The following is a 23,648-nucleotide window of genomic DNA, read 5'->3' as shown; positions in this document are numbered from 1 at the left end:
ATGTTTTATTACATTAACTGCAAGAAATTTAAAGTGAACAGCAAAAAAAAAAAAAAGAATAAAAAGAAAAAAGGTGATTAAAAATAGTGAACCTAAAATAAAAGTAAAGAAATGGTATCTAGTTACAAACTTTGTAATTTTATACATTGGTATAAAATCCAAACTATATGTAAAAAAATCTAAATTTAATATAATTATGTTGCTACATAGTTTGTGATCTGCATAATTTATATTAATAATATTAATATTGAAATTATATTTAACATGAATTAAAGATAAATTAAAGAAATGCTGACTAGTTCATTCCCTAATCATAGACTTTCCTTTATACATTAATGTACATTTAAACCTATATGTTAAAAAAGAAGAACAGACGCTTTTTTAACATTTATTTTTATATTTCCTAATTAGTGCACTCAGCAAATCATCACAAGCTAATTTCCATGTTATTAATTTGTATGATCACTGATACTGATGCTACTGACACATTTTACACTTCATATAGCATACCAGAAAATCATTCAAATCTATCCACGTTGTCGCTTTTGGACCTTCAACAGGCTCAAATGTACTAATATGCCATTTAAAGTACATGCAGCTGTCTCTCTCAAACATTTGACTATGATTGTCCAGACACAGGGCTTGGCATGGTTATGTCCGGCAGCAGATGACAGCTCGTAATGATGTCAATCTTCTCAGACACTGACTTCAGGTCCTCTAGTATGAGTCTAATGCTGTGGGACGCGTTGATGATGCCCGTCTGAGAGTTGTTCAGATGAGTGGTGGCCTGTCGTATGTCCCTCGCAGCGTTCTGATATACCAGTTTCAGGCTTTGATTGATGTCAGTGCACAATCGTGCATTGCTCTCCTGCAGTTTCTGCTGGAGTAACGTGTTAAAGCGACCTGAATCTGGTCTGGACACAGGCGACGATCTGTCCTCCTGTCCGCACACTGGGGCAGGTGTGTTTCTGATCACGATGAGAGGAGGAAGATCTTTACGGAGCATCTGTTGTTGGCTTTCAGAGGCCAGTCTGCGCGCTCTCTCCTCCTCGTCCTCGCTGTCGGTCTCGGACGCCTCTCCTGCCACCTTCATACCTGATGAGGATGATGATGAGGCATGGACAGGAGGGGCAGAGGTGATGTACACTTCATCATCCGAATCGGTTTCTGATGCTTCTCCCTGTACCACGATTTGGAATTTGTTGCTTGCCATGATTGCAAACCTGGAAGATACATTTAAATCAGTCGATTACTCAATAAGCTTGACAAAAAAAGCCATTGTACATTTATGTATATCTATACCATATAGTTATGGTGGCAGTATGGTATTTTAATGTATACCATGACATTAAATGTAAATTATACTACATACATCTAAAACTATATTATAGTTTAAGTAATTCAAGGAATATCTTATTAATTCCATTACAAATGTCCACAAATGTTATTTAGGCAATTCGTTAAGACAATACACATTATACATTTTTCTGTAACTTGCTATAACCCTTTTTAGTTGAATAATGAGGACATTGTTTAAAAAACGAGTATGCTTTAATATAAAATTTGCACAGCAGTTGTATTAAAAAAGCGCTTGGTCAAATGTGTGTCTTTTGTCTAACCTGGTGTTTGTATCCGCAATCGAAATGTCATAAGATTTGTCACGAGAAACCAACTTGAACCAGGAAGCTTTAGAAAATTGAAGGAATTTAAAATAAAAGTCCATCAGAATGAAGAGATGTGTACGAATTCAAAATAAAGGTCCCAAAGCTTTAGAAATGTGTGGGAAAAATAAATAAATAAATAAATAATAATAATAATAATAATAATAATAATAATAATAATAATAATAATAATAATAATAATAAATACAATAAATAATATTAAATAAAACAAATAAAATGTAATACAATTTAATAAAATAAAAATAAAAATAAATACAAAATTATTTATTAAATAAAATAAATAAAAGTGCCCCTGTCTTCCAAAAAGCCAATTGTAAATATGTGTTTTTTCAAAATATAAGCCCAAAGGTTTGTGAAACATTATAGTAAATTCTAGTAATAAAAAGTATGCTGGTTAAAGTTTGTCAAAGCAATGAATTATAAACACACACACATTTATTAAGGAAATAAACAATGTATGTGAATAAATAAATACCCATGTAGTAAAGTTAAAATAGGGAGGGTTTGTTTGGCTATTATCAGACTAATCAAAGCAGAACTTTGCTCACTGGTTGCTTATTTACAGCACATTCAGACACACACACACACACACACACACACACACACACACAGACACACACTCTCTCACGTGTGTGTGTGTGGTGATTATTTTAAGAGAGGAACAGTGTTTCCATGAAAACAGATCTCACACACCGGCAAACAGTGCATGCGATAGCCTAGTAGAATAGTAAAATTTAGTGTTTTTTAAAATAACATACAGATTGTGCAGATGGAGACTCTGAAGCGGTGGATGAGGGACTGGAAGTATCCCACTTCTCTTTTATGCGTCTATGGGTTCTTCAGCACAGTAAAACCTTTAGAACCATTTCTCATTCCATTCCTAACTGGACCAGACAAGAACCTAACCATTGAGCAGGTATAGTAACCTTTTAAAAAGTTGAATAATTAACATAATGATTTCAGATTTCAGAATACTGCATGACTGCATGATATATGATGCCAATCGGATTTCATCTTAAAGGGAATTTTGTCATAATTTACACAACATTGTTCCAAGCCTATATGACTTTATTGCCTTTGTGCAACACAAATAAGCAGTTTTTTTATTTTTAAGTGTTTTTTTGTCAATACAATGAAATTCGACGAAAGACAATGGATGTTTTGAATCCCACCAATTTTAATAATAGTTAGTTCAAAAATAGTTCAAAAATATTCAAAATATCTTTGTTCATGTTCCACAGAAGAAAGAAATTCTTCAGATTTAGAATAAGGGTACGTAAATGACAGAATTTTCATTTTTTTGGGTCAACTTTGCCTGTAACACTTTATGGTATGAAGTTGCCATATGGCAAGAATTAATTTCTACTAATTTACCTTGTCATTCAGAAAAATATGCAATATATTGCTATGAGCAGGCCTTAAGGCCAATAATGTGCTGCTTTTAAGTCAAATGACATTTGAGCATTTCTCCAAAACTTTCTCACCCTCACACATTTGTCGAAGTGCTCCAGAAATTGTTTTTTAACCTCATTTCTAAACATTTCTTCTCAAGGGGGATTTGGAACTTTGGAAAGTAAATGAGATAATTTTATTTACAAATCAACTTTGTCTAACATGGTTTTATTGTTAATTGAGAAAATATCAATGTTTCCAAATGGAATCGCTTTCCCAGTGGAATTGTAGTATATTTCCTCATTGGGATTTTTTTAAATAGATAGTATAATATGATTGCAGTTTTTTATGTACTTAAAGTGTTTATTGTAGTACATTTGTATTTATGTATAAAATAACAAAATGATGTCTTCATAATAAATACATTCACAGAAAAGGCAATAGGAAGAGTACAGAGTTTCTTCTATGTGGTGAGATGAGTTAGCCATTTTGAAGGTTCAATGATATGATATTATAATTTTTGGTTTGCACGAATGGTATATAAGGGTACCATAGTATAATCAATATATCAATTTGTAAAATAAATGTGCATTTAAATAAAAGAGAAGATCATAATTTTATAGACAAAATATAAAACTTTTGCATTATAAATGTCTATACTGCCACTTGATCAATTTAATGCATCCCTGCTAAATACATTTATTCATTTCTTTAGTTTATAGAAGAAGAAAAAATTACAACAAAACATCTAGTACAATGTTACAAAAGCTTTTTATTTCAGATAAACACTGTTCTTTTGAACCTTCTATTCATCAAAGAATCCTAAAAAAAAATTTACACATCTTTTTCAACATTGATAATAATCATATTTTTTTCTTGAGCAGTAAATCATCATAGGATGTAAGTATGATTTCTGAAGGATCATGTGACACTTAAGCCTGGAGTAATGATGCTCAAAATTCAGCTTTCCATCACAGGAATAAATTACATTTTAAAATATATTCAAAAAGAAAACAGTTATTTTATATTTTAATAATATTTCGCAATATTACTTAGTTTTTGCAATAAAAAGTGCTGCTGCATACCTACTGCTTCACAACATGCAGTGGGTAGAAATAATATTAAAGATATATTTGGCAAGTTGACATTTTAAATAGTGACACAATTGTGTATGCTATATTTAATCTAAAATTATAATCAATTTATTTACTATTTTATTTAATATTATTATTTGTATAATGATATTATTTATATTATATTTGTTCTTGTTCTTATCTAATTATAGGCTAGTAATTAATTATAGGCTACATGCATTTTGTTTTGCTTTTTCAATCAGTTGTTAAGACTGTAATATAGTTAATGATTTAGATTTGTGCAATAAATGTAGTTTGTTGTTGCTGGTAATTATCTGTTTTTCCCCCTCAAGGTAACCAATCAGATATTCCCAGTGTGGACGTACTCTTACCTGGCGGTGCTGGTTCCTGTCTTCCTCCTCACTGATTGGCTACGCTACAAACCTGTGGTGGTCTTCCAGTGTTTAATCCTGTTCGCCACCACAGCAATGATACTGTGGTGTAATGGTGTACCAGAGATGCAGGCTGTGCAGTTTACATATGGAGTGGTGACGTCGTGTGATGTTGCTTACTTCACGTACATCTACAGCATGGTGGAATTGAAGCACTACCTGAAAGCCACCTCGTACTGCCGGACCGCGCAGCTCCTGGGCTACACCGTGGGTTCGGTGTTAGGCCAGGTCCTAGTCTCTTTTGAACTGATGTCCTACAACTACATTCTAGTGTTTACACTTGTTCTCACCGGCGTTGCGCTGATCACCTCCATTCTTCTTCCAATGCCCAAGACAAGCATGTTCTTCCACCAACGGAAAAGAGCTAGTGGAGAGACTGATGGTGAAGAGCAAGGGCATGTTGGGACAGTTAAACCTCTGGAACCCGAGGAAGGGTCTATGACAGAAGTGGATCTTCAAAGCAATGACCAAAAAGGAAAGGTGGAGGTGGATGGATCCAAAAGGCAGCAGGAAACAATGGAAGGTTACAATGATTGTAATAGCAATGCAAAAATTTCCAAGAAAGGTAGGACTAGTGAGTCGAATCTGCCATATAAGTAAAATCACATATTTTAATATGTGCTAATAATATGTGATGGGGTAGCAGCTAATAGAATGAATTAGTAAAATTCACAATTAGTAGAATTTATAAATAAGTAGGCTAGGCTAAATGATTAGAGAAGTCCAGCATACCTCACCAAACCCATGAAAAAGAGAAGTTTAATCAGGTGTGCTATTCTTCTTCTTTAAAAAAATAAATAAAAAAGGTATGCTTCTACTTTTGTATACTTCTCAGAAATATTTTAACATTACAATTAAGTGTTCTTGACTTACAATAAAATACCGAAAGAAAAGTACATTTGCCCTGTACTTGTACTCAATCTTTTGATTGAGATATATTTAAATTATCCATGAAATCAAAATGGAACTTTTTTGGCTTTTAGTATGACTATGCTAGTCTTAACTGTTAAGATGTGTGTTCCAAAATAATTGCAACATTTGCATTTAGAAGTTAAGTAAGCATTCAAAACTTACAGTCTCTCACTTCCACCAATATGGATCAACACTTCAGCTTCTCATCAGATTTTCTGTCTAATCAAATGCTCTCTAGAATCTGAAGTGGCCTGCCCACTACTTTATAAATAGACACTGAAGCTGCAGCTGAAATCGGTCACTTGTTGACACATTTACTATTATCTAAATGGTGAATGGAACATGATAGTGCACTATACGATTCAGACTGTGTTAAGGGTGGCGATGGGGACTCAATTTCAGTCAATCTCGAGTACCTATAGAGTAGTATTGCATCCTTCATATCTCCGAAAAGTCTTTAGTTTGATTATATTTATAAAAGAAAGATAGGCTGTACGAGTCTTTCCGGAAGAAAAAAAAACGAGCGGCTGGAGGCGTATCGTGTGGGCGGAGCTAAAGAATGAGCACGGAGCTACTTTACTCTAAAAATAAACCATGGCTATAATCAGATTCAATACATATTTGATCCAGAATCAGATCGGGAGGCTGAAATAAATTGAACAGGAGAAGCAACAGCAGCAGGACGTCCGTCTCTGTGGTATGTACTGTATTTAGTGGCCTGTCAACATTTGCATTTGTTTACTCGTGGTTTATGAGGACATCGGTTTATGGACTATTGTATGCGACTAAACCTCAGCAGTAGCAAGTAAAACGGTTTTGCGCGTCAGATAGTGTATAAAACAATGGAGTTAGCGCATTTCCCCTAGCCTAGGTTTATGTTTGGGTGGTGTTACAATAAACAAACTGACATATTGGTCAGCTAAACAAATGTATTTAAACACACACCATACATCGCATGCATGACGTTATACACGATCGTGTTGTTTACTGATGTTTACTTACGCGACAATAGCCAACAACATAAGTTAGACATTTGAAGCAGTTTTACTCACCGCCTGCTTCCAAAGCACGACCGTGAACCTTTATCGCTGGGACCGCTCCGTCAAAAACACACTTCTTGTTGATTTGGTGAAGTCCTGTGACAGGTGGAGATCCACTATTGCGACACAACCGAAGCGTGATGTTGTGACGCTTCATGTCATTTCTGCGTTCAAATCGGTTCAAATGCAGCGCTGCCTTCCTGGAATGCTGTGCAGGCCGCATTAAAGTAGTTTGATGTCACCCATAGGAATAAAGTGGAGCATGACAGAAGTATTGCACTGACGAGTGGATCTGCAGCTGGAGAGCAGTGTTTTTATCGGCGTGCATTTGCTCTCTCCTCTAGTCAGGTGCGCGCACCCTTTCGGGAGAAGAGCCCGTGCCCATACAAGGACCTTCCGCTCTATCGACGTCAAGCGACCCATACTCGTAAAAAACTCGCCGAAACTTGTGAGAAACCGGAAGGAGTATTTTTAACACAGAAATACTCCATCAAACGTCCAACATTATTTTTTGAAACTTTGTCTATGTTTAGGAAGGGTTATCCAAGTCTTTAACAGTGTACAAAGCTCAGTATGCATGAAACAGCATTTCACCCCCCCCCCCCCCCCCCCCCCCCCCTTAATTTAAATCACAGCACATAGTCTGCTCCGGTTCAGAGACAGGATAGCACAGAATGGATGGTTCCAGAAAACATTTTGGACCCATTTGAAATCTGCAGAGAATGCTGCATTTTAAAGTGATATGGAAGAGATTAGGAGGAGAAACGGAGATTAGGAGGAAAACAGCAGCTTTACTGAGCGAAACGGCTCTGGCTAAATGGTGATATAAACAAAGTGCTATTGGCTATTTTAAAAAAAAGGGGAGGAGATGTTCGATATGTCACACTCAGAGCCATAGAAAAACAGCTCTGGTCACATCCATAGACTGTAAAAAAATATGGACGTAGTGTCCGTGACATCACCTATAGGATTCGGATAAGCCGTTCTGAAGCGTAAAGTATAGAGATGAGCTGGCCATTGCCATCTTGCTAGCACGTCATCGCGTGTCACTCCCGGATAACAGAAAATGGGCAAAGAGGCGGGATGTGGGCGGAGCTTAGGTGACACAGTGACTATGAATGGCGGATAAATGGCTATCCACCTGTCACTCAAAGTGGCCACGCCCTTAAATATGCAGAACTTTAAGGCTTTATATAATTGTAACCGAATGAGTAATAAAAAAAAAAAATCACCCCCCTCACAGTTGCACTCTCAAGGGCAAAATTAGCCGTATAGACCAAAATCACAATTTTTACCAGGCTGTATTTTTTCTGCTGGAAAGTTTTTACATAGGGCTCAAAGAGATTCAGCTCCCTTCTGCCTCCGGTTGAGGAATTGCAGTTTACATTACTACATTACTTTCATTAACAAAAAAATGTGCTACAAGTATATAGCTACTAAACTATCAGTATACCTCGCTATAATTTCACTTGTAACTTAGTAACTTACTCAAAGTTTACTGTTACACTTATAGATAGCATACTTTAAAACTATACATTATACACTAGAAAGTGGGCCACTTTAGTCCCAAGTGGTATTGAAATGCACTTAGAAGCATAGTACTACAATTGATATTAGTATACTTACTACATAAACTATACTTGACCTTTACTTGCGCATACTAAATAATGTGCACTTGAAGTATTCTTATTTTTTTGTAACAAAAGTCTGAAATGAATCAGTCACAATAAGATCATTAAGATGCATTTAGAAAACAAAAAGGGTGAATTTTTTTTATTTCAAGCTGATTTTAATGACTACAAACTGCACATCTCTATAGAAAAACATTAAACTGTCTTGCATTGGAAGCTGATTCCATAAAAGGACAAAATAAATAAATATTAAACGGTTGAATAATGATCTAAGTGGAATTCTGATTGGCCTGATAATATCCCAGGTGGTTGTGGTGATGTTCTGCACCGGTTGTGGAGGGATTTCCTGCAGTGTTTCTCCTCCCGTACGCTGCTTATCTGGTCAGTGTGGTGGGCACTGGCTACCTGCGGCTACAACCAGACGGTGAACTACGTCCAGTCGCTGTGGGAGCATGTGGAGCCGTCTAGTAACTTCACGGTCTACAATGGAGGAGTGGAGGCCTTCTCAAACCTGTTTGGTGAGTACAAGGCACACTTATTTTTTATGAACTTTGTTGCGATAGTCTTTTCTTCCCTATTGTGACGTCCGAGTAAAACAAAAACAAGAAAAACAAACCTCTCAAACAAGAAAAAATGTAGGAAAGGTTTGCATGGTTGAATAGATGTGCCCGTCCATTTTTTCAGTTGCGCTGGTTCAGGAAGTTTTTCCACAATAGGGACTTTTGGGACAAAAAAGTCTCTGTTAAAGCTTTATAAGCCATGAAAAAAGCTAACCAGCTACAAGGTGAATCATAGCATCACAAAAAATTAACAAAGGTACCTAAACTAACCCTAACCCTAACCCCAATCTAGCACTCGGAAAGCGTTCCACCCCTAGGGGCTGCCATTGCTAACCAAGCCATCACCTGCTGTTAGCATCCCATTGACTCCCATTCATTTTTGAGTCACTTTGACAGTGAATAACTTTACATCTGAGGCGTTTAAAGACTCCATTTGTCCATTGTTTATTTCTAAAGAAACACGACAATGCATAAAAGGCTCTGTTACCTTGTATCTTTTACCTCCATTACCCCACTATCGCCTTGTAAAAGCTGTTTTTGTAAAAATAGGTTAACGATTGCGTCATAACCAATGTGACTCTGTCGCACAGTAGAGAAATTACCGTATAGACCTGAGGAGACGCTCAGAAACAATCTTTTACTGTCTATGAGACAGTCGGGGGGACGTGTAGACATAAAGTCCGATAAAGTCAAGGGGGAAGAATGCGGAGAAGCCCAGAGAGAGCCAAAAGCAACGGGAGAAAATATTTTAACACTGATTCAGATTTCACCTTCCACAACTACTAGAAGACCTACAACTGTCAGACAGGTTGCTTACGTCACATCTACGTCGTCAAGCTCAGTCTGAGCCTGCGCAGTACGCTCAGCCAGGGCCGTTTCTAGCCTTTCTGGCACCCTAGGCAAGATGCAAATCTTGCACCCCTCCCCTCTCTTTTTTTAAAACTATAACTTATAAAGCAAATATGACTTCCTTATTTCATGGCCATATTGTACATGCATTAATCCAATAATGTAGGCAGGTTTATTATCACTGAGATCACAAATGTTAGGGGGGTTCGGGTGCATGCTCCCCCGAGAAAATTTAGATTTCTATGATCTACATACGTGTATTTTAAGATGTTCTAAAGGCCAAAAAATGAGATAACAATAGCTTGAAAACCATGTCACTCTGCGCCGCTGCGGATTGAAGAACACACTGACACAAAGACTAAAAGACGAGACGAAGCCGTACCCGAAGCCTCGCGCCAGTTTTATATGTTTTAAAGGTTAATCACATATTTATTTAGGGGGGGCTGAGGCATAAGTTCATAAAAAAGGGCCTAGTGACGCCCATGGTTATGACAGTATTACTTGACCAATTTACACTAAACAGCTATCTCTGATGTAATGTTTTTTTTTTAATTCAAATTAACTATGCTATAATGTTCTGCACCTGAAATAAATGAGCCGAGGCGTGTGGTCTGTCCAGTACTAATATTCAGTGTAATGTTTTGCTCAACGTTATGATAGAGCGACCAGCTTAGTAATGAACAAGTAACCAATAAGTAGTCTAACATACCTGTATGTTTCGCTTTCTTTTTAATATTTCCTCTTTTTTCTTTTTACGATACTGAGCCCCTGATGGCTTTGACCTTTTCACGATGATGAAACTAAAGCACAGATGACGACGTCCCTCTACATGATTTCATTTCATTACAGCAGCGCCACTATCACCATGGCGACTTCACTCCAATAATCGCAACTAATCATAATGCCTCGAAATAGCAAAAGTATGAAATATTAATAATAAAATATATATGAAATAACTAAAAAATCTTGTTGGGACGGGGGCTCACTGGCGCCCCCCAGCTGTTGGCGCCCTAGGCGACCGCCTAGTTTGCCTATGCCTAGAAACGGCTCTGCACTCACTTATCAGGAAGTGAGTGCTTCTAATTGACCTCATTTTCCGCCGTTGAAGTCTATGGGATCGCTCTGTCCATTTCTTTTACTGTCTATGGGTACAACTACAATACATCGTGTACTACATAATTACATTGTGTAATTAACTGCTTTACTATACAGTATTATCCAATTAAAAATGGAGAAATGTAAAACTACACAACTACCACAAATTCTGCTTGAAATAATGCAGGCTGAGGGCTTCAACAAAAGCAAATACTCTCAACTTTGTGGCTCACAGTAAGGCTTTATAAAGGTTAAAAGTTATCGTTTAGACTGCTGCACCCATGCTGTTCTTGTGATCTAATGTGAGTGACTGGTTTTCCAGCTAGTAAACACGTCAGAGAAGATAATTTTATAAAAAGAATTATCTATAAAAAAGATAATTCTATAAAAAGATTAAAAAAGAAAAGATTATGATGTGCACAGATAAATAATTTATAATAAACCCTGCAGTATACCATAAAATAAAAATTGTCAAGAAAGTTTAAAAGTCACAGCCGCTCCTTTACTGGCCCTCACTGCACCACAGGGGCTGCGGCAGCGTACGGTATCGGGTTTTCATCTGCAGACTGGTCTCGCTGGGGTGAGATGGCTCTGGGCACGCTCTCTGCCCTGGAGGGAGGCGCTCTCTTCACAATGGTCTTCAGCGGCAACATCTGGGTCTGCTACTGTGGCTACATCATCTTTAAGAGCCTGTACATGCTGCTCATCACCATTGCCATGTAAGTACTGTTCAATATACACTATATTGGCAAAAGTATTGGAACATTCAATGTTTTGGTACATTTCCCAAAGCGCCCTATCATCTGCAAACAATGATCTATTGAAGTCATTAGGTACATTATTAAATATATCAATTATCATAATGGGAAAAAGTGTAGGACTTATAACACTCCCTTGTGGTGTTCCATTTTCTACGTTATGCTTATTTGAAATATCTGACCTTGTCCTAACTCCTGCCATTATTCCTTTACAGCTTTCCCCCTCCAACTCGTACCACTTTTGCCACTTAAATTTTTCCCACACTGCTCATTCTCTTTGGCTTCTCTATCTGTTTTTCAGAGCTACGTCAAATAAGCAAGTTTCCATCTCATAGAACTTTTGCATTTTACCTCTCCTATTTGTGCTTTAATGATTTTAGCAGGTTTTAAGGGGTCCGTTTTCTTTACTCCTCCTTCACCCTCAAAACGTACTACTACATTGGACAATTCTGACTTCAAATCATTTACCTCAGCTTCTCTTCCTTCACTTTCCGTTCCACCCAAACAATCGGAATCATTTTTCTTTTATGTCTAGCCAATTTCTTGATTCTGGACCCCCTTACCACTTCCTCCCATTCACTTTTCTCTTTCTGATCTCTAAATTCCATGCTATTGTTTTCATCTCCTTATTCCCTTTCTGTCATCCTGAAAAAGGTTTGAAATGATTTAGTCCATGGAAGTATAGGAGAAACACTGCTACCGGACCTATAGAGGCTATCGGCCGGTACTCTCACACTCCTCTCCACTACCAATCGTTACAAAGTCCAAAAAGATTCCTTAGTTCAGTGTCCAATTAATGATTAATCCAATAAATAAGTTCAAAATGATCCTCTGGTACAGTCAAATCTATATTCCAGGTTTGCTCTAAGTAGTTCGTTTGTCGCACACATGACATAACCCTCGTCAGACCGGTTTACTATATAAGCAACCTCTGACAAGCACTGTTAACTGTGGGACCTTATGTAGACAGGTGTTGCCTCTCCAAATCATGTCCAATCAACTGAATTGACCACAGGTGGACTCCAGTCAAGCTGTAGAATCATCTCAAGGATGATCAGTGGGAAAAGGATGCACCTGAGCTCAGTTTTTAGTGGCATGGCAAAGGCTGTGTGGATACTTATGTAAATATGATTTTTTTTTTTTACTTTTAATTATTGTGCAAAGATTTTAAGCAAACTTCCTTCATGTTGTCATAATGGGGTATTGTTTGTAGAATTTTAAGGAAAATAATGAATGTACAAAATTTTGGAATAAGGCTGCAACATAACAAAATTGAGGAAAAAGTGAAGCGCTGTGAATATTTTCTGGATTAACTGCACCAAGACAGCACCACTTTGGAAAAGTTCATGCTCCCAACTTTGTGGGAACAGTTTGGGGATAGCCTCCTGAGTTTGGTGTGGAGGAAATTGACTGGCCTGCAGAGTCCTGACTTTAAACTGATAGAACACCTTTGGGATGAATTAGATCGGAGACTGCGGGCCAGGCCTTCTTGTCCAATGCCTGACCTCACAAATGCACCTCCAGAAAAAACACACTCCTAAACCTTGTGGAAAGCCTTCCCAGAAGAGTTGAAGCTTTTATAGATGCAAAGGGTGGGCCAACTCCATATTAAACCATCCAGATCAGGAATGGGATGGCATTAAAGTTCATGTGTATGTAAAGGCAGTAGGCAATATAGTGTATTTATATAGTAGGCCTAAGTGCCTCCTTACATACCCAACTCATATAATGTATTCCTTAGTAAGTCAAATGTTATCATGAGACAGATTTTGCTAAATGTAATCTACCCCTGCTCCAAACTAATAGCATAATTACATGATAAATGTTCATTATCTTATCAGGCCACTTGCTGTTTCACCATGACTGGCGCAGTGGGAAAGATTTTGGACCTGTTAAACAACTCATTTTATTCTTCAAAATCTTCACATTGTAGATCCATTTGTTTTTATTTTGCAGTACATATTTCAATGGTTTAATGGTAATCAACTGTGTTTAAGGGTGTTTCAATCAAATATAGGCCTCTTAGAAAATTCCATGACAACTAGAGATTGCACTCATGAAGGGCAATGTATAGACAATAAAAAAAGTCTCAATTTTCAATAATTTCCCAGGTTTGTAAATTACAATTATAAAAATTCCCTAATATTTAAGTTTTCATTGACGGTGCCAACACTGTAAACTTCAGTTCCTCATCGCAGGGTACATTTCCATGATTTTTCCAGTTGCTCATTATTATGGGATAAGGATTTGTACTGCACTTGCACAAAACAATGTTAGCAAATGATATAGTTTAGAACTGAGCACAACTAAAAAATAAATTAGATATTTCTAATAATTACACTTTTCCAGGCCCTGAAATCACAATTTCCTGATATTTAATAGAGTTGCAGGAAGAAAAGAGAACACATTTACATTAAAATCAGCTCTTCATTAAGCCAATGAATGCGTAATCATATCCATGTCCTTGTCTCGTAGGTTCCAGATAGCAGCTGGGCTGAACATGGAGCGTTATGCCCTTGTGTTCGGAGCTAACACTTTCTGTGCTCTGGTTCTCCAGACAATCATCACCTCAGTGGTGGTGGACAGCAGTGGGCTTGGTCTGGATATTGTCACACAGGTAAGGTTATACTCTTTATATAATTGTATAATGTAACTAACAGCATGACACAGATTCTGCATTTCTATTGGATACAAAACAGGGCTTGTCACACTGCACTTAACCCCATTTTGAACCCAGGGTAAAATACATTTTCACATTTGTTATTTAGAGGTGGGGTTAGCACTGCTTGAATTGAAAGGATGTGAGGTTAGGAGCCATTCGTACAAAACGTAGGTGGTTTTGCGATTAAACTGCTATTTTTACAGTGTAAATAGAATTGTTTGCTATTTTCACCTCTCATTTCCACACCAAAAAAAAGGATTCTGCAGGTTGTGGAGAATTTTTTTTCAACAGTTGACCTTTACACTACACCGTTTTCAACTAAAAGCGGATGGTTTTTAGGGGGCCTGAAAACAGCCTTTAGAAAATGGTTGTGTAATGTACAGATTTTTGAAAATTGTACATTATTATCTCCATATAATCTACAAAAACATGAATTTGTAAAAGTGGTGACAAACAGATGTGTGTGTGGTGTTCGTCCAACCAATGACCGTGACACTGTTGAGTGTAATATGAATGCCCAGAATTAATTGTAAGCCGGGTAAATTACGAATGATGTGATGCCAGAACAGTTTGCATTTACTGTTGTTGTGTTACTTCTCTTACAGTTTACCGTCTACGGGGGATATTTTTCTGTTATTGCAATTGTTTTCTTCTTGAGGGGTTTGTATACTGCAATATGCCAAAAACCTGAGATGGAAACACAGAGAGAGAATCCGGAAGAAACTTTTAAGGCAGAAGATGATGCACAAATCATCACTGGAACAAAATTCTGAACACAAGGAACAGGATGATGTACAAGAAGCCACTGCACTTGATTCATTATGAACTAACAGAAGGAAAGCACAAAAATATACGTTCTTAGTTAAAATTCATTTTAATATATATTGTATATATATTTATTTATATATATATATATATATATACACACATTAACTTAGACTTCTGTAACATAAGTGGTCTTGATTCAGAGTATCATGAGTTCAGAAGGAGTTGACACACAAAAAGAGTCTTGTAGTTTGAAACTCCTCGTAATGCAAAAAAAAAACAAACAATCATTTTTGCCTTGTTCTCAGAAACTCCAAAAAGCACAAAAAGGCGATGTCCAAAAAGGGATTCCACATTCTTGCTTAATGTTATTCACAGCATGGCGGACGTCAACGCCGTTTTATGCAGCATGTGTGTGTGTGTGTGTGTGTGTGTGTTAAAGATACAAATACTGATATGCACAAAGATCTAAAATTTAGCCACTTCTATGAAATAATTATATACATAATTGCAGCATTAAAATGAATAGGAGGTTTTCAATAACTTAGTTATCCGCCACATCGTGCAGATGATTTCCAGGCCAGTTCACAGGAATGACAAAAGGAGCACAGTGGAAGAAAAAAAAAAGCTCCTTTTCTCCAGACAACCCCAGATCTTGTTTTGTTTTCTGTTGCTATGGACGTTGCCATAGACCGGATCATGTATTTATTCTTTGCCGTTTTTTTCTTCTTCAGTCTTCTGCTCTAAAATTCAATAAAAAAAAATCTTTAAATTGATGTTTAGGTTTTTTTTAAAAGCTACTTGCAGAACAAAACAGTGCAAGAGGTGCGAACCAGTCGCAGGTTGACCGCCGGAGGACAAAGGAGTGCTATAAGAAGGGGTTTGTGGATGAGCCTCCTGCAGGAAACTGTGCTGCTGGCGCCCCTGCCTGGAAGAGAAAAGAAAGAAGGAAAACCCTTCAGATTTCACTTTCAAAATACAATTATTTTGTAAAAGAAAAAAAGAATAAAAATGAGATACTTAAATTAACATTTGAATTAAATGTGATTTAAAATGATTAAATTACAATGTATAACTTAATTTATTATAAATTAATACATTTAACTAGATTAATTAAAATATATAAAAAGCAAATAGAAGAATCCGATGAACATTTAAAGTAAATGTAGAATTAAAATATATAATTATAATATATCAATTATTAATTAACTGGCACTCTTTTTTGATATCCTTTTTCGATCATTTTTTTAGTAATTATCATAAATTAGGTATCATTCGAAAGCTTACGAACTCAATTTGGATTTTGTATTTTTGGTATAGCGCCTAAACAAAATCTCGTGGGGACTGCAATTTTTGTGATATCAACTTCAAATCTTGAACACAACTTGGTTAGATATATGGCTATATATATAAGACTAAAGCCTTATAGGATTTTAGAGTAAAACAACTTGTAAAATATATATTTTATATGTATACAAATATTTAGTACTTTATTTCATTTTCTGTCAATTTAAACTTGCATAACTTTTTCATTCTATTATATTTTGAAATGCTTTCACTGCAATAATCTGCTGAGTGTCGGCTTTAAATCAAGACCAAACTCAAGTCTATTTTCCAAATTATTATTGAATTACAACCCAGTTTGGATTATTGGTGTAAGTTGGTGTATTTTCATGACTATTCTAAAAAAGGGGAGTTAAGGGGTTAAAACTTTCTAAATAAGAGTAACAGCTTCAAAATAAAATATTCTGTAAAATAAAATAAACAAAGTAAAATTATCATTTGGAATAAAATGCTTAAAATGTATAATTATCATATATAAATTGTAAATTGCAATTACTATTTATGAATAACTTCTAAATGGATCTAGCATTTAAAATAAAAACTTTAAAAGAAATGTAATTATTATACTTTATTCATTAAAGTCATTTAAAAAACAACAACATTTGCAATCTTGTAAAGATGTGTTATTTAACGCACCAGGAAGGGATTGTTGGTTACTCCAGGTGCCGTCATGTTCTGCCCGAATGGAGCGACCTTACCCTGACCAAAGGCAGCAAAACCTCCTAACAAAACAAATATGTGACTACAAAAAAATGTGAACATGTGAAAATCTTTTTTTTGCTGAAGTACAGCTGAAATACTCTACAAAAAGCTGCATAATGGTGGACTGAGTTGTAAAAGTCATATGATGGCCTTAAAGTCTTTTCTCTGCCCCTACCGTTGGGTTGTTGGGGATACGCATGCGGCTGGGCGAACGCCTGTCCAGGAAATGCTTGCTGGAAGTTTCCACTGAAGCTGGTGGGAAGGTTGTATGCAGCAGCATTTACAAACCCAGTGGGCATGCTCATGGACGGTGGACCGAAAGAGGCTACGGGACACAAAAGAGCTGTGCGTTAACATCTCAGTTTCAACATCATGCTCAACTTCACTGAAAAAGAATCTTTAATAAACAGCAATTAACATAATATTTACCAGTGGATTTGAAAGGGAAAACATACAAACTAAATTAAGACACAGAGCTTAATGTTTTTTTCCAACTCTCCACTCTGAAATTTACTACATTTTAATTTCAATTTAAATTTAGAAGACAAACCTCAAGAGACACGCACTGATACATTCAAAATAAGACCAGTAAATAGGGTCATGTTGACTATTTTTATCCTGAGTACAGAAAATTGTCACTAAATTGGTAGAGCAGATGACAAACATGACAAAAGCACTACTGCAGAAGAAGGAGGAAAGAAACAATACACAGCCCACAGCACAAAAACAACAAACAGTTCATAATATATAAACACATATACAAAAATAAAATTGATCAAAAGTGACAGGATTATGTGTAAGACTGGACACTGTAAAATATGACAGTCCCCGGTCCTTTAAACGTATTTCTCTTTAAAAGGAACACGACAACTTTTTGGGACTTTAGCTTATTCACCGTATCTCCCAGAGTTAGGGAACTTTGGTACCGTACAATGGGTGCAGCAGCACAATGATATTACACCTGAAAATAGTCCAAACATTTTTTAGGCGCTGGGTAATATCATTGCGCCACTGCACCCATGGTACGGCAGCAAAGTTCCTTGATTATTGCACAGGAATAAGAGAATAGTTTCTTGACATATCGGCCTAGAAAATCACAACTTTTCAACGTAACTACACACATCACAACATGTAAATAGTAAAATGTTGGCGTTCTTTTGTCACTCATTGAGCCGTATGCTGGATGGATCCGTTTCAGTCTGTGTGCTAAGCTAGGCCAGCGGTGGGTGCGTCAGAGTTATGGGAGGCACAGAGATAAAAATGGTATGTATGGACGATGAATAAGTCCCAAAAAGTCGGTGTGTTCCTTTAACTTCAATTGTCGTGACAAGTTTTGGAATTTGAAATAAAGTTTATAAGATGTATAAAGTATAAAAAGCTGCATTTCCACCACAGGAACTTTCCCCAGGAACTAGGGACTTTGGGGTGGTAATCGGTGTTTTGACTGCAGGTACTGGGGTCTATAAAGTTCCGGGTAAAGATTTTCTCTCAAAACAGCCCTGCTTGTAAGCTAGTACTAATTCAAAGTTCAGGAACTTTTGGGGATGGGATTTGGGTGTTGAACATGCTGATTGGTTGAGCTCACACAGAATTTTATTTCAACCTAAAAGACTGTTGTGGTGCGTGCAGTAAGAGTTGTTTGTTATTCAAATCAACAATGGAGTTTTAAAAAAAAAGACCAATGGATAGTCGATGAGATTCAGGCTTTATTAGGTTTATTTGCGCAGGGCGAAATCTAGTGGGAACAGGAAAGACTCCTACGCCACCGGACTAATCTTCAAGGTACTTTAGACAGTAGCAGGTCTGAGGGAAAAAGAGTTCCTGGGACAAATTGTTCAGGGTAACTTTGGTGGAAACAGGGCTAAAGTTGGTTCTGAAAAAAGCTCTGACATTATTTGTTTGCAGATGCCACTTGGTTTGATATTTTGTATCTAATGAAATCTATTATTTTTAATTGCCTACTGAATGAACATGCATTTTGGTTAATTTTCTGTCACAGCTGGAGACATGGAATACTAATGCAAAGGATAATAAGACAACATATTATCTTATACATCCACCTCAGATGAAAGACAACACAAGCACACTCTTCTTTAATGGGGTCAAAATGTAAGGATGGCCAAAGAATTGTAGTCATTGAGATTTATATTATCCTGCTAGTCTATGTCAATGCTAAGCCCCATAAAAGGAAGAGAAATAAGAGATAATGAGAGAAAGAGAGAAAGAGAGAGATAGACATACCAAAGTGTGCCGCAGGGTAAGCCTGACCCTGCAGGGGTCCTAACATGTCTGAACAGCATGTCAGGAACACAAACAAGACCATCAGTTGCAGACTGGCAGCGCACACTTGATTTTTAGTTCTAATTTTTGGCTTTAAAATCTCCTTCTTATTCACATTTAAATAAAGACGCCCTTCCTTTCTGCCTTTTTCTTTCTCTCTCTGAAACATGAATATCTGCCGCAGGGATATAGAAATATCTGCTGCTCTTCTGCAGTGCCTTTGTATCTAGTGTGTGTGTGTGTGTGTGTGTGTGTGTGTGTGTGTCTGTGTGTGTGTGTGTGTGTGTGTGTGTGATCTCAAGCTGTTAGCTCCTAGCATGGAGACTGGGCGTATCTGACCCACTTAAAACTCTTCACAAAGCCCTCTGGTGTGTTAAATAAATAATGAGACTCAAAACAAGAGCTGCTTCTCATGTCTTAAACTCTTTCGACACCGAGGACAAAGCCTGCTGTGAATTAAGAGGAGATTCCCTGCGAATAATCGCCGGGTTTGACCGATCGACTCGTTTAGGTTTAGCAGGTAAATGTAAGCTACGCCTATACCTGCAGTGGCCATGCCCACTCCTGGTGCTGCTCCTCTCCCATTGGTCTGAAATGGGTTAGTGGCCTGCGGAGCCCCGGGAGCGACAAATGGATTCGTTGAAGGCCCTGTTAGAAAACGCAATCGAGATGTAGGAGATGTGATGAAGGCGGCAGAATGGAAATCTCCAATAGACCTGAAAGACAATTACCTGCAAAACCTTGAAGCATGCTGGGTAAACCCTGTTGTGGTTGAGCTGGAGCAACAGTTGTAGAGGATCCAAACATAGACCTGAATGAGAAAAATAGTTCAACATGGCCGAGAAAAAGACGATGATAGGAAAAGAAACAGGTCTCTTTATAGTCTTACCCTTGTGTTGTGGTGGCAGTGTTGTAGCCACTCACATTTGGAGCTGAGGAGCAAAAGACAGTGTCCAGTCCAGCTAGAGCAGAGTAGCGATCGCCGCCCAATGCAGCTGCCTGTGGAGGGGGCGGACCCACACCTGCCGATGGAGGGGCTGAACTCGCACCTGTGGAGGGAGACAGACATTGGTTATTTGTGCACATGGACCCCAGCACACATTAATGCAAAGGACTCTAAAGGCCCCTATAAGCAAAACCAAAGAACAAACTGATGTGAAGCCCTTTCACACTGGACACGATTTTGACTTTATTTTTTTGATCAGCTGTTTGTTTAATGAGTGCTTCCACACCGAACGCGAATGTGTTGCGGCAAAAAAAAAAAAACTTTTTTTTTTGTTTAGATGTCGATTTTTTTTTTTACTCTAGCGGCGATAGAAACGGCTTCAACCAATCACATACAAGGAAACAAAGATGACTAAATGTCCAGTTGATGTCACGAGCTATTCAATCAACATTAACCTTTGCCAGGTATGGCATTTCTCATGAGATTACAGCAGTAGTTCTTGTTAAAGCTGTGCACCTGCAGTTGTGTTTACTACTGTGTTTACACACAGCAATAACCTTTTATAAATCATTGATTTTTTTCCTAAACCTTATGTTCTCGATTATGGAAAGTGCATGTGTTGCCCTCTGTATGTCTGTGGCACATAAATGTTTATAATGTGACTCAACTGGAAACTCTCAATCTGCTCCCGATTGATTGGTTCCTGAAGTGTGTTTATCGCGTCAGATGAGGTGCTAACGTTACCGTCTCTAGAGACGCTCCTCAAATTGTCCCACAGACTTTCGAAAGTAAGTGCAGAACTGGCCATGATAAAGTTTTAGCTCATGTACAAGATTAGCAGACTCCCCTTTAGACTTTATGTTTTTTTTACTACTGGGTGCACCCAAAACATCTTTTCAGTCTTTTAAAGGGGTACCTTAGCCCTGGGAAGATGAATCTGTATTTAAACTGGGTCATTAATGTGGTAGAAATGTGAAATTATTTTTAAATTTGGTGCTTTCTATACTGAGAAAAGAAAGATAAATATGAGCTGTAAAGAGTGTGTGAAAATGTACCTTGCTCAGGTTTGGTGCTAAATATGTTGTCTAGGTCGGCAAGGGCTGCGTATCGGTCCGCAGGGACACTGGCTGCTTCCACTTTAGACCCCTCCACCACAGAGTTACTCTGGGTGGAGCTAAACGAGGCAAAATCAGCACTGCACGATTTGGGGAAGTTATCGAAGTTCGCAAAGTTGGCATTAGCTAGTCCTGATGAGCTACCTGTGGGAGAAAAAGAAAGGATGAGCAAGTATGTGACAGAGGGAGAGAAAAGATTAAAGAGCAATGTTCCCTCTAAGTTTTGCTCCACAACAACACAGCAGAAAGGCTATTTCAAACATTTAGTTTTTGGGCAGTTTTTTTAAACGGTAAACCCAAACTATTTAATAAGATGGAGTTTGTGTTCCTTGTCACTGTTGCCTCTGGCTTGCTTAGTTGGAGGACACTTAATATTCCACAATATTATTGATTTGACTGCATTGACACTATCGGATGAGAACTGAACTGAGCTGGACGATGACTTTACTGTTTTCTACAGAACTGCTTTATAGATGAAATTAAATACTTTAATACTTGATCTTTACAACGTAACCGACTTTAGCTGAACAATGACTATTGTCCTTTTAAAGCTGAATTGCATCGGTTTGCATCACCGAATTGTCATTATTTTGCTGCTTTCTAATAATCTGTATTGTATAGTGCAAGGTGTCAATTATATTTTTAATTCAACTTATATTACATAAGTGTAATTTAATTTAATGTTTATTTTATTATTAAAATGATAACAAAATATAAAGATTTGCTTTGTTTTTTCTCTTAAGCTCAAGAATAATGCATTTTCTTCATTATAAGAGTAAGAGCTGAATGTGACCCAAAGCATTCAATTAGCTCATATTCAAGACATTTTCCCTACACGGGTCAGCTTTATCCACATTTTTCCGTCTAAACAGGAGCAACAACAGAAGCACGCAGCTCAGAGGGCACATTGATCAAGAGTGTCCTTCAAATCAGAGAGATATCTCAGGAGAATTCCTAAAGGAGCTACATAAGGAAAGTCAGATTTTACACCACTGCTTGATAGTGTCAGAAAACCACTTCAAACAAGTTAACAGGGTGGGTTAGCGTGTGCACAAGACACATACACACAAGCTGTGACTTACTGTGCATGGCCTGTGGAGGCAGCGATGAGGTAAACTCGCCCACACTGCGACTAAATGGGAGACTGTTGTACACTGACGTACGCAAAGGAAATGAGTGAATGACAGAGCAGGTATGTTAAGAAAAGCAGGAAAGAAAAAAGTAAAAGTAATAAATTAATAAACGTTTGGGGTCAATTATAATGTTTTTGAAAGAAGCCTTGTATGCTCACACAGGCTGCATTTATTTGATCAAATACCGTAAAAAAGTAATATTATTAAATATTTTTACAATTTACAATGTTTTGTTTTCTAATATATTTCAAAATTAAAAAGAGGTGTCACATGATCTTTCAGGCACTCGTAATCCTTCATGATTATTTGATTAATATAAATATGCATTTACTGCATATGAAATAGAAATCTTCTATGACATTATACATGTCTTTACAATCCTTTTTGATCAATTTAATTGATTATTTCTGAATAAAATTGCTCAATTAAAAAAAGAGGAAAAATAAGCCACGCTGATACAGTGAGAAACTGAAATGACAGAATATAATAAAATATATATTTTTTTTATTAGAGAAAATTAAATGTACAATTAAAACAAAACTTTGATAACAAGAAAGAATGGTTGAGAAGCGACAATGTGAACAGTCAGCAATGGAAAAAAAAAAGACAAACAGAACGACTTTGAAAATCACATTTCTAAGTCTACAGCACAACTTGGACAAGGAGTCATTTCTTAAGGAGAGGATTGAGGTAAATGGATGTTCATGTGCCTGGCTGTGTGTTTGTGTTATACCTGGTTGTGTGCGCTGAAATGAGTCCTGTGGAGCTGATGGAAATGGCGCTGTGGTTGGAGGAGCAGAACTTTTGAACGCATCAAAATTGGCAAAGTCTGCATTAGCATTCGCATTTTGTGCTGTTGGGGTCCACCACAAACAAACAAACACAAACAGAAAATGGGATGAGGAATAACAGTGGAACAGGAATGAAACGATGGGATGAACGTGTCCAGCGTTTAGGTCAATTTAATTTCTTTTCAGGCAAAAATTCAATTAATTCTCACATTTCAGTCCAAATAAAATCGTGTAAATTTAGCTGACTTAAACACTGGTTGCGTATGAAGACATTAAACATGGATATAAAGTGGAACAAACCTGCTAAAACAAACCCACAGTAAAGAATTTACATGCAGACAAAAAAAAAAAAAAAAAAAAAAAAAAAAGATGGCATGAAAAGAAAACCTCTACGGACTTGCTCAAAATCCAGCCATACAGACCTCTGGACCTAGTCACTGGAATTAACAATTAAACTTAAGACTAT

At 37.1% G+C, this 23,648-nt stretch overlaps 3 protein-coding genes across 10 annotated transcripts in view; 1 reads left to right on the top strand and 2 right to left on the bottom strand.

Moving 5' to 3' along the window:
* Window positions 1–279: 279 nt before the first annotated feature.
* bloc1s3 (biogenesis of lysosomal organelles complex-1, subunit 3) lies at window positions 280–1,727 on the bottom strand. The gene is made up of 2 exons (XM_067451658.1): window positions 1,620–1,727; window positions 280–1,223 (listed from the first exon to the last, which is right to left on the bottom strand). Exons 1-2 carry the CDS (start codon window positions 1,721–1,723, stop codon window positions 620–622), a joined length of 708 nt encoding a protein of 235 aa, XP_067307759.1. The 5' UTR covers window positions 1,724–1,727; the 3' UTR covers window positions 280–619.
* Window positions 1,728–2,329: 602 nt separating this feature from the next.
* Window positions 2,330–15,643, top strand: slc19a3a (solute carrier family 19 member 3a). Its single transcript, XM_067450342.1, has 6 exons — window positions 2,330–2,598; window positions 4,501–5,164; window positions 8,488–8,700; window positions 11,213–11,405; window positions 13,920–14,061; window positions 14,712–15,643. Exons 1-6 carry the CDS (start codon window positions 2,452–2,454, stop codon window positions 14,877–14,879), a joined length of 1,527 nt encoding a protein of 508 aa, XP_067306443.1. The 5' UTR covers window positions 2,330–2,451; the 3' UTR covers window positions 14,880–15,643.
* Window positions 15,036–23,648, bottom strand: part of agfg1a (ArfGAP with FG repeats 1a) — a 39,279-nt gene continuing 30,666 nt past the window's right edge. The window contains exons 6-16 of one of the 8 annotated variants that reach the window (XM_067450335.1): window positions 23,125–23,244; window positions 22,341–22,412; window positions 21,199–21,402; window positions 20,087–20,246; window positions 19,929–20,008; window positions 19,741–19,845; window positions 19,159–19,206; window positions 17,093–17,242; window positions 16,852–16,937; window positions 15,705–15,799; window positions 15,037–15,614 (exon numbers count right to left, since the gene is read on the bottom strand). In XM_067450335.1, coding sequence (XP_067306436.1) covers window positions 15,740–15,799; window positions 16,852–16,937; window positions 17,093–17,242; window positions 19,159–19,206; window positions 19,741–19,845; window positions 19,929–20,008; window positions 20,087–20,246; window positions 21,199–21,402; window positions 22,341–22,412; window positions 23,125–23,244 — 1,085 coding nt within the window. In that variant the 3' untranslated portion in view covers window positions 15,037–15,614; window positions 15,705–15,739. Of the gene's footprint in view, window positions 15,800–16,851; window positions 16,958–17,092; window positions 17,243–19,158; window positions 19,207–19,740; window positions 19,846–19,928; window positions 20,009–20,086; window positions 20,247–21,198; window positions 21,403–22,340; window positions 22,413–23,124; window positions 23,245–23,648 lie in introns of all 8 variants that reach the window. The other 7 variants (XM_067450334.1, XR_010906723.1, XM_067450336.1 and 4 more) reach the window with 7 other exon arrangements.

This window comes from Pseudorasbora parva, chromosome 8, assembly GCF_024679245.1.
Source record: "Pseudorasbora parva isolate DD20220531a chromosome 8, ASM2467924v1, whole genome shotgun sequence".
Taxonomy (NCBI): Eukaryota; Metazoa; Chordata; class Actinopteri; order Cypriniformes; family Gobionidae; genus Pseudorasbora; species Pseudorasbora parva.
This window is presented reverse-complemented; position numbering and strand designations above follow the sequence as displayed.

Excerpts from the sequence above, each read along its gene's own strand:
- slc19a3a (XM_067450342.1), top strand. The coding sequence starts at position 2,452 with ATGGAGACTCTGAAGCGGTGGATGAGGGACTGGAAGTATCCCACTTCT. Across the intron at positions 5,165-8,487 it reads TGCAAAAATTTCCAAGAAAG|GTGGTTGTGGTGATGTTCTG; the intron begins GTAGGACTAGTG and ends ATAATATCCCAG. Across the intron at positions 11,406-13,919 it reads CTGCTCATCACCATTGCCAT|GTTCCAGATAGCAGCTGGGC; the intron begins GTAAGTACTGTT and ends CTTGTCTCGTAG.
- bloc1s3 (XM_067451658.1), bottom strand. The coding sequence starts at position 1,723 with ATGGACTTTTATTTTAAATTCCTTCAATTTTCTAAAGCTTCCTGGTTC. Across the intron at positions 1,224-1,619 it reads ATTGCGGATACAAACACCAG|GTTTGCAATCATGGCAAGCA; the intron begins GTTAGACAAAAG and ends TGTATCTTCCAG.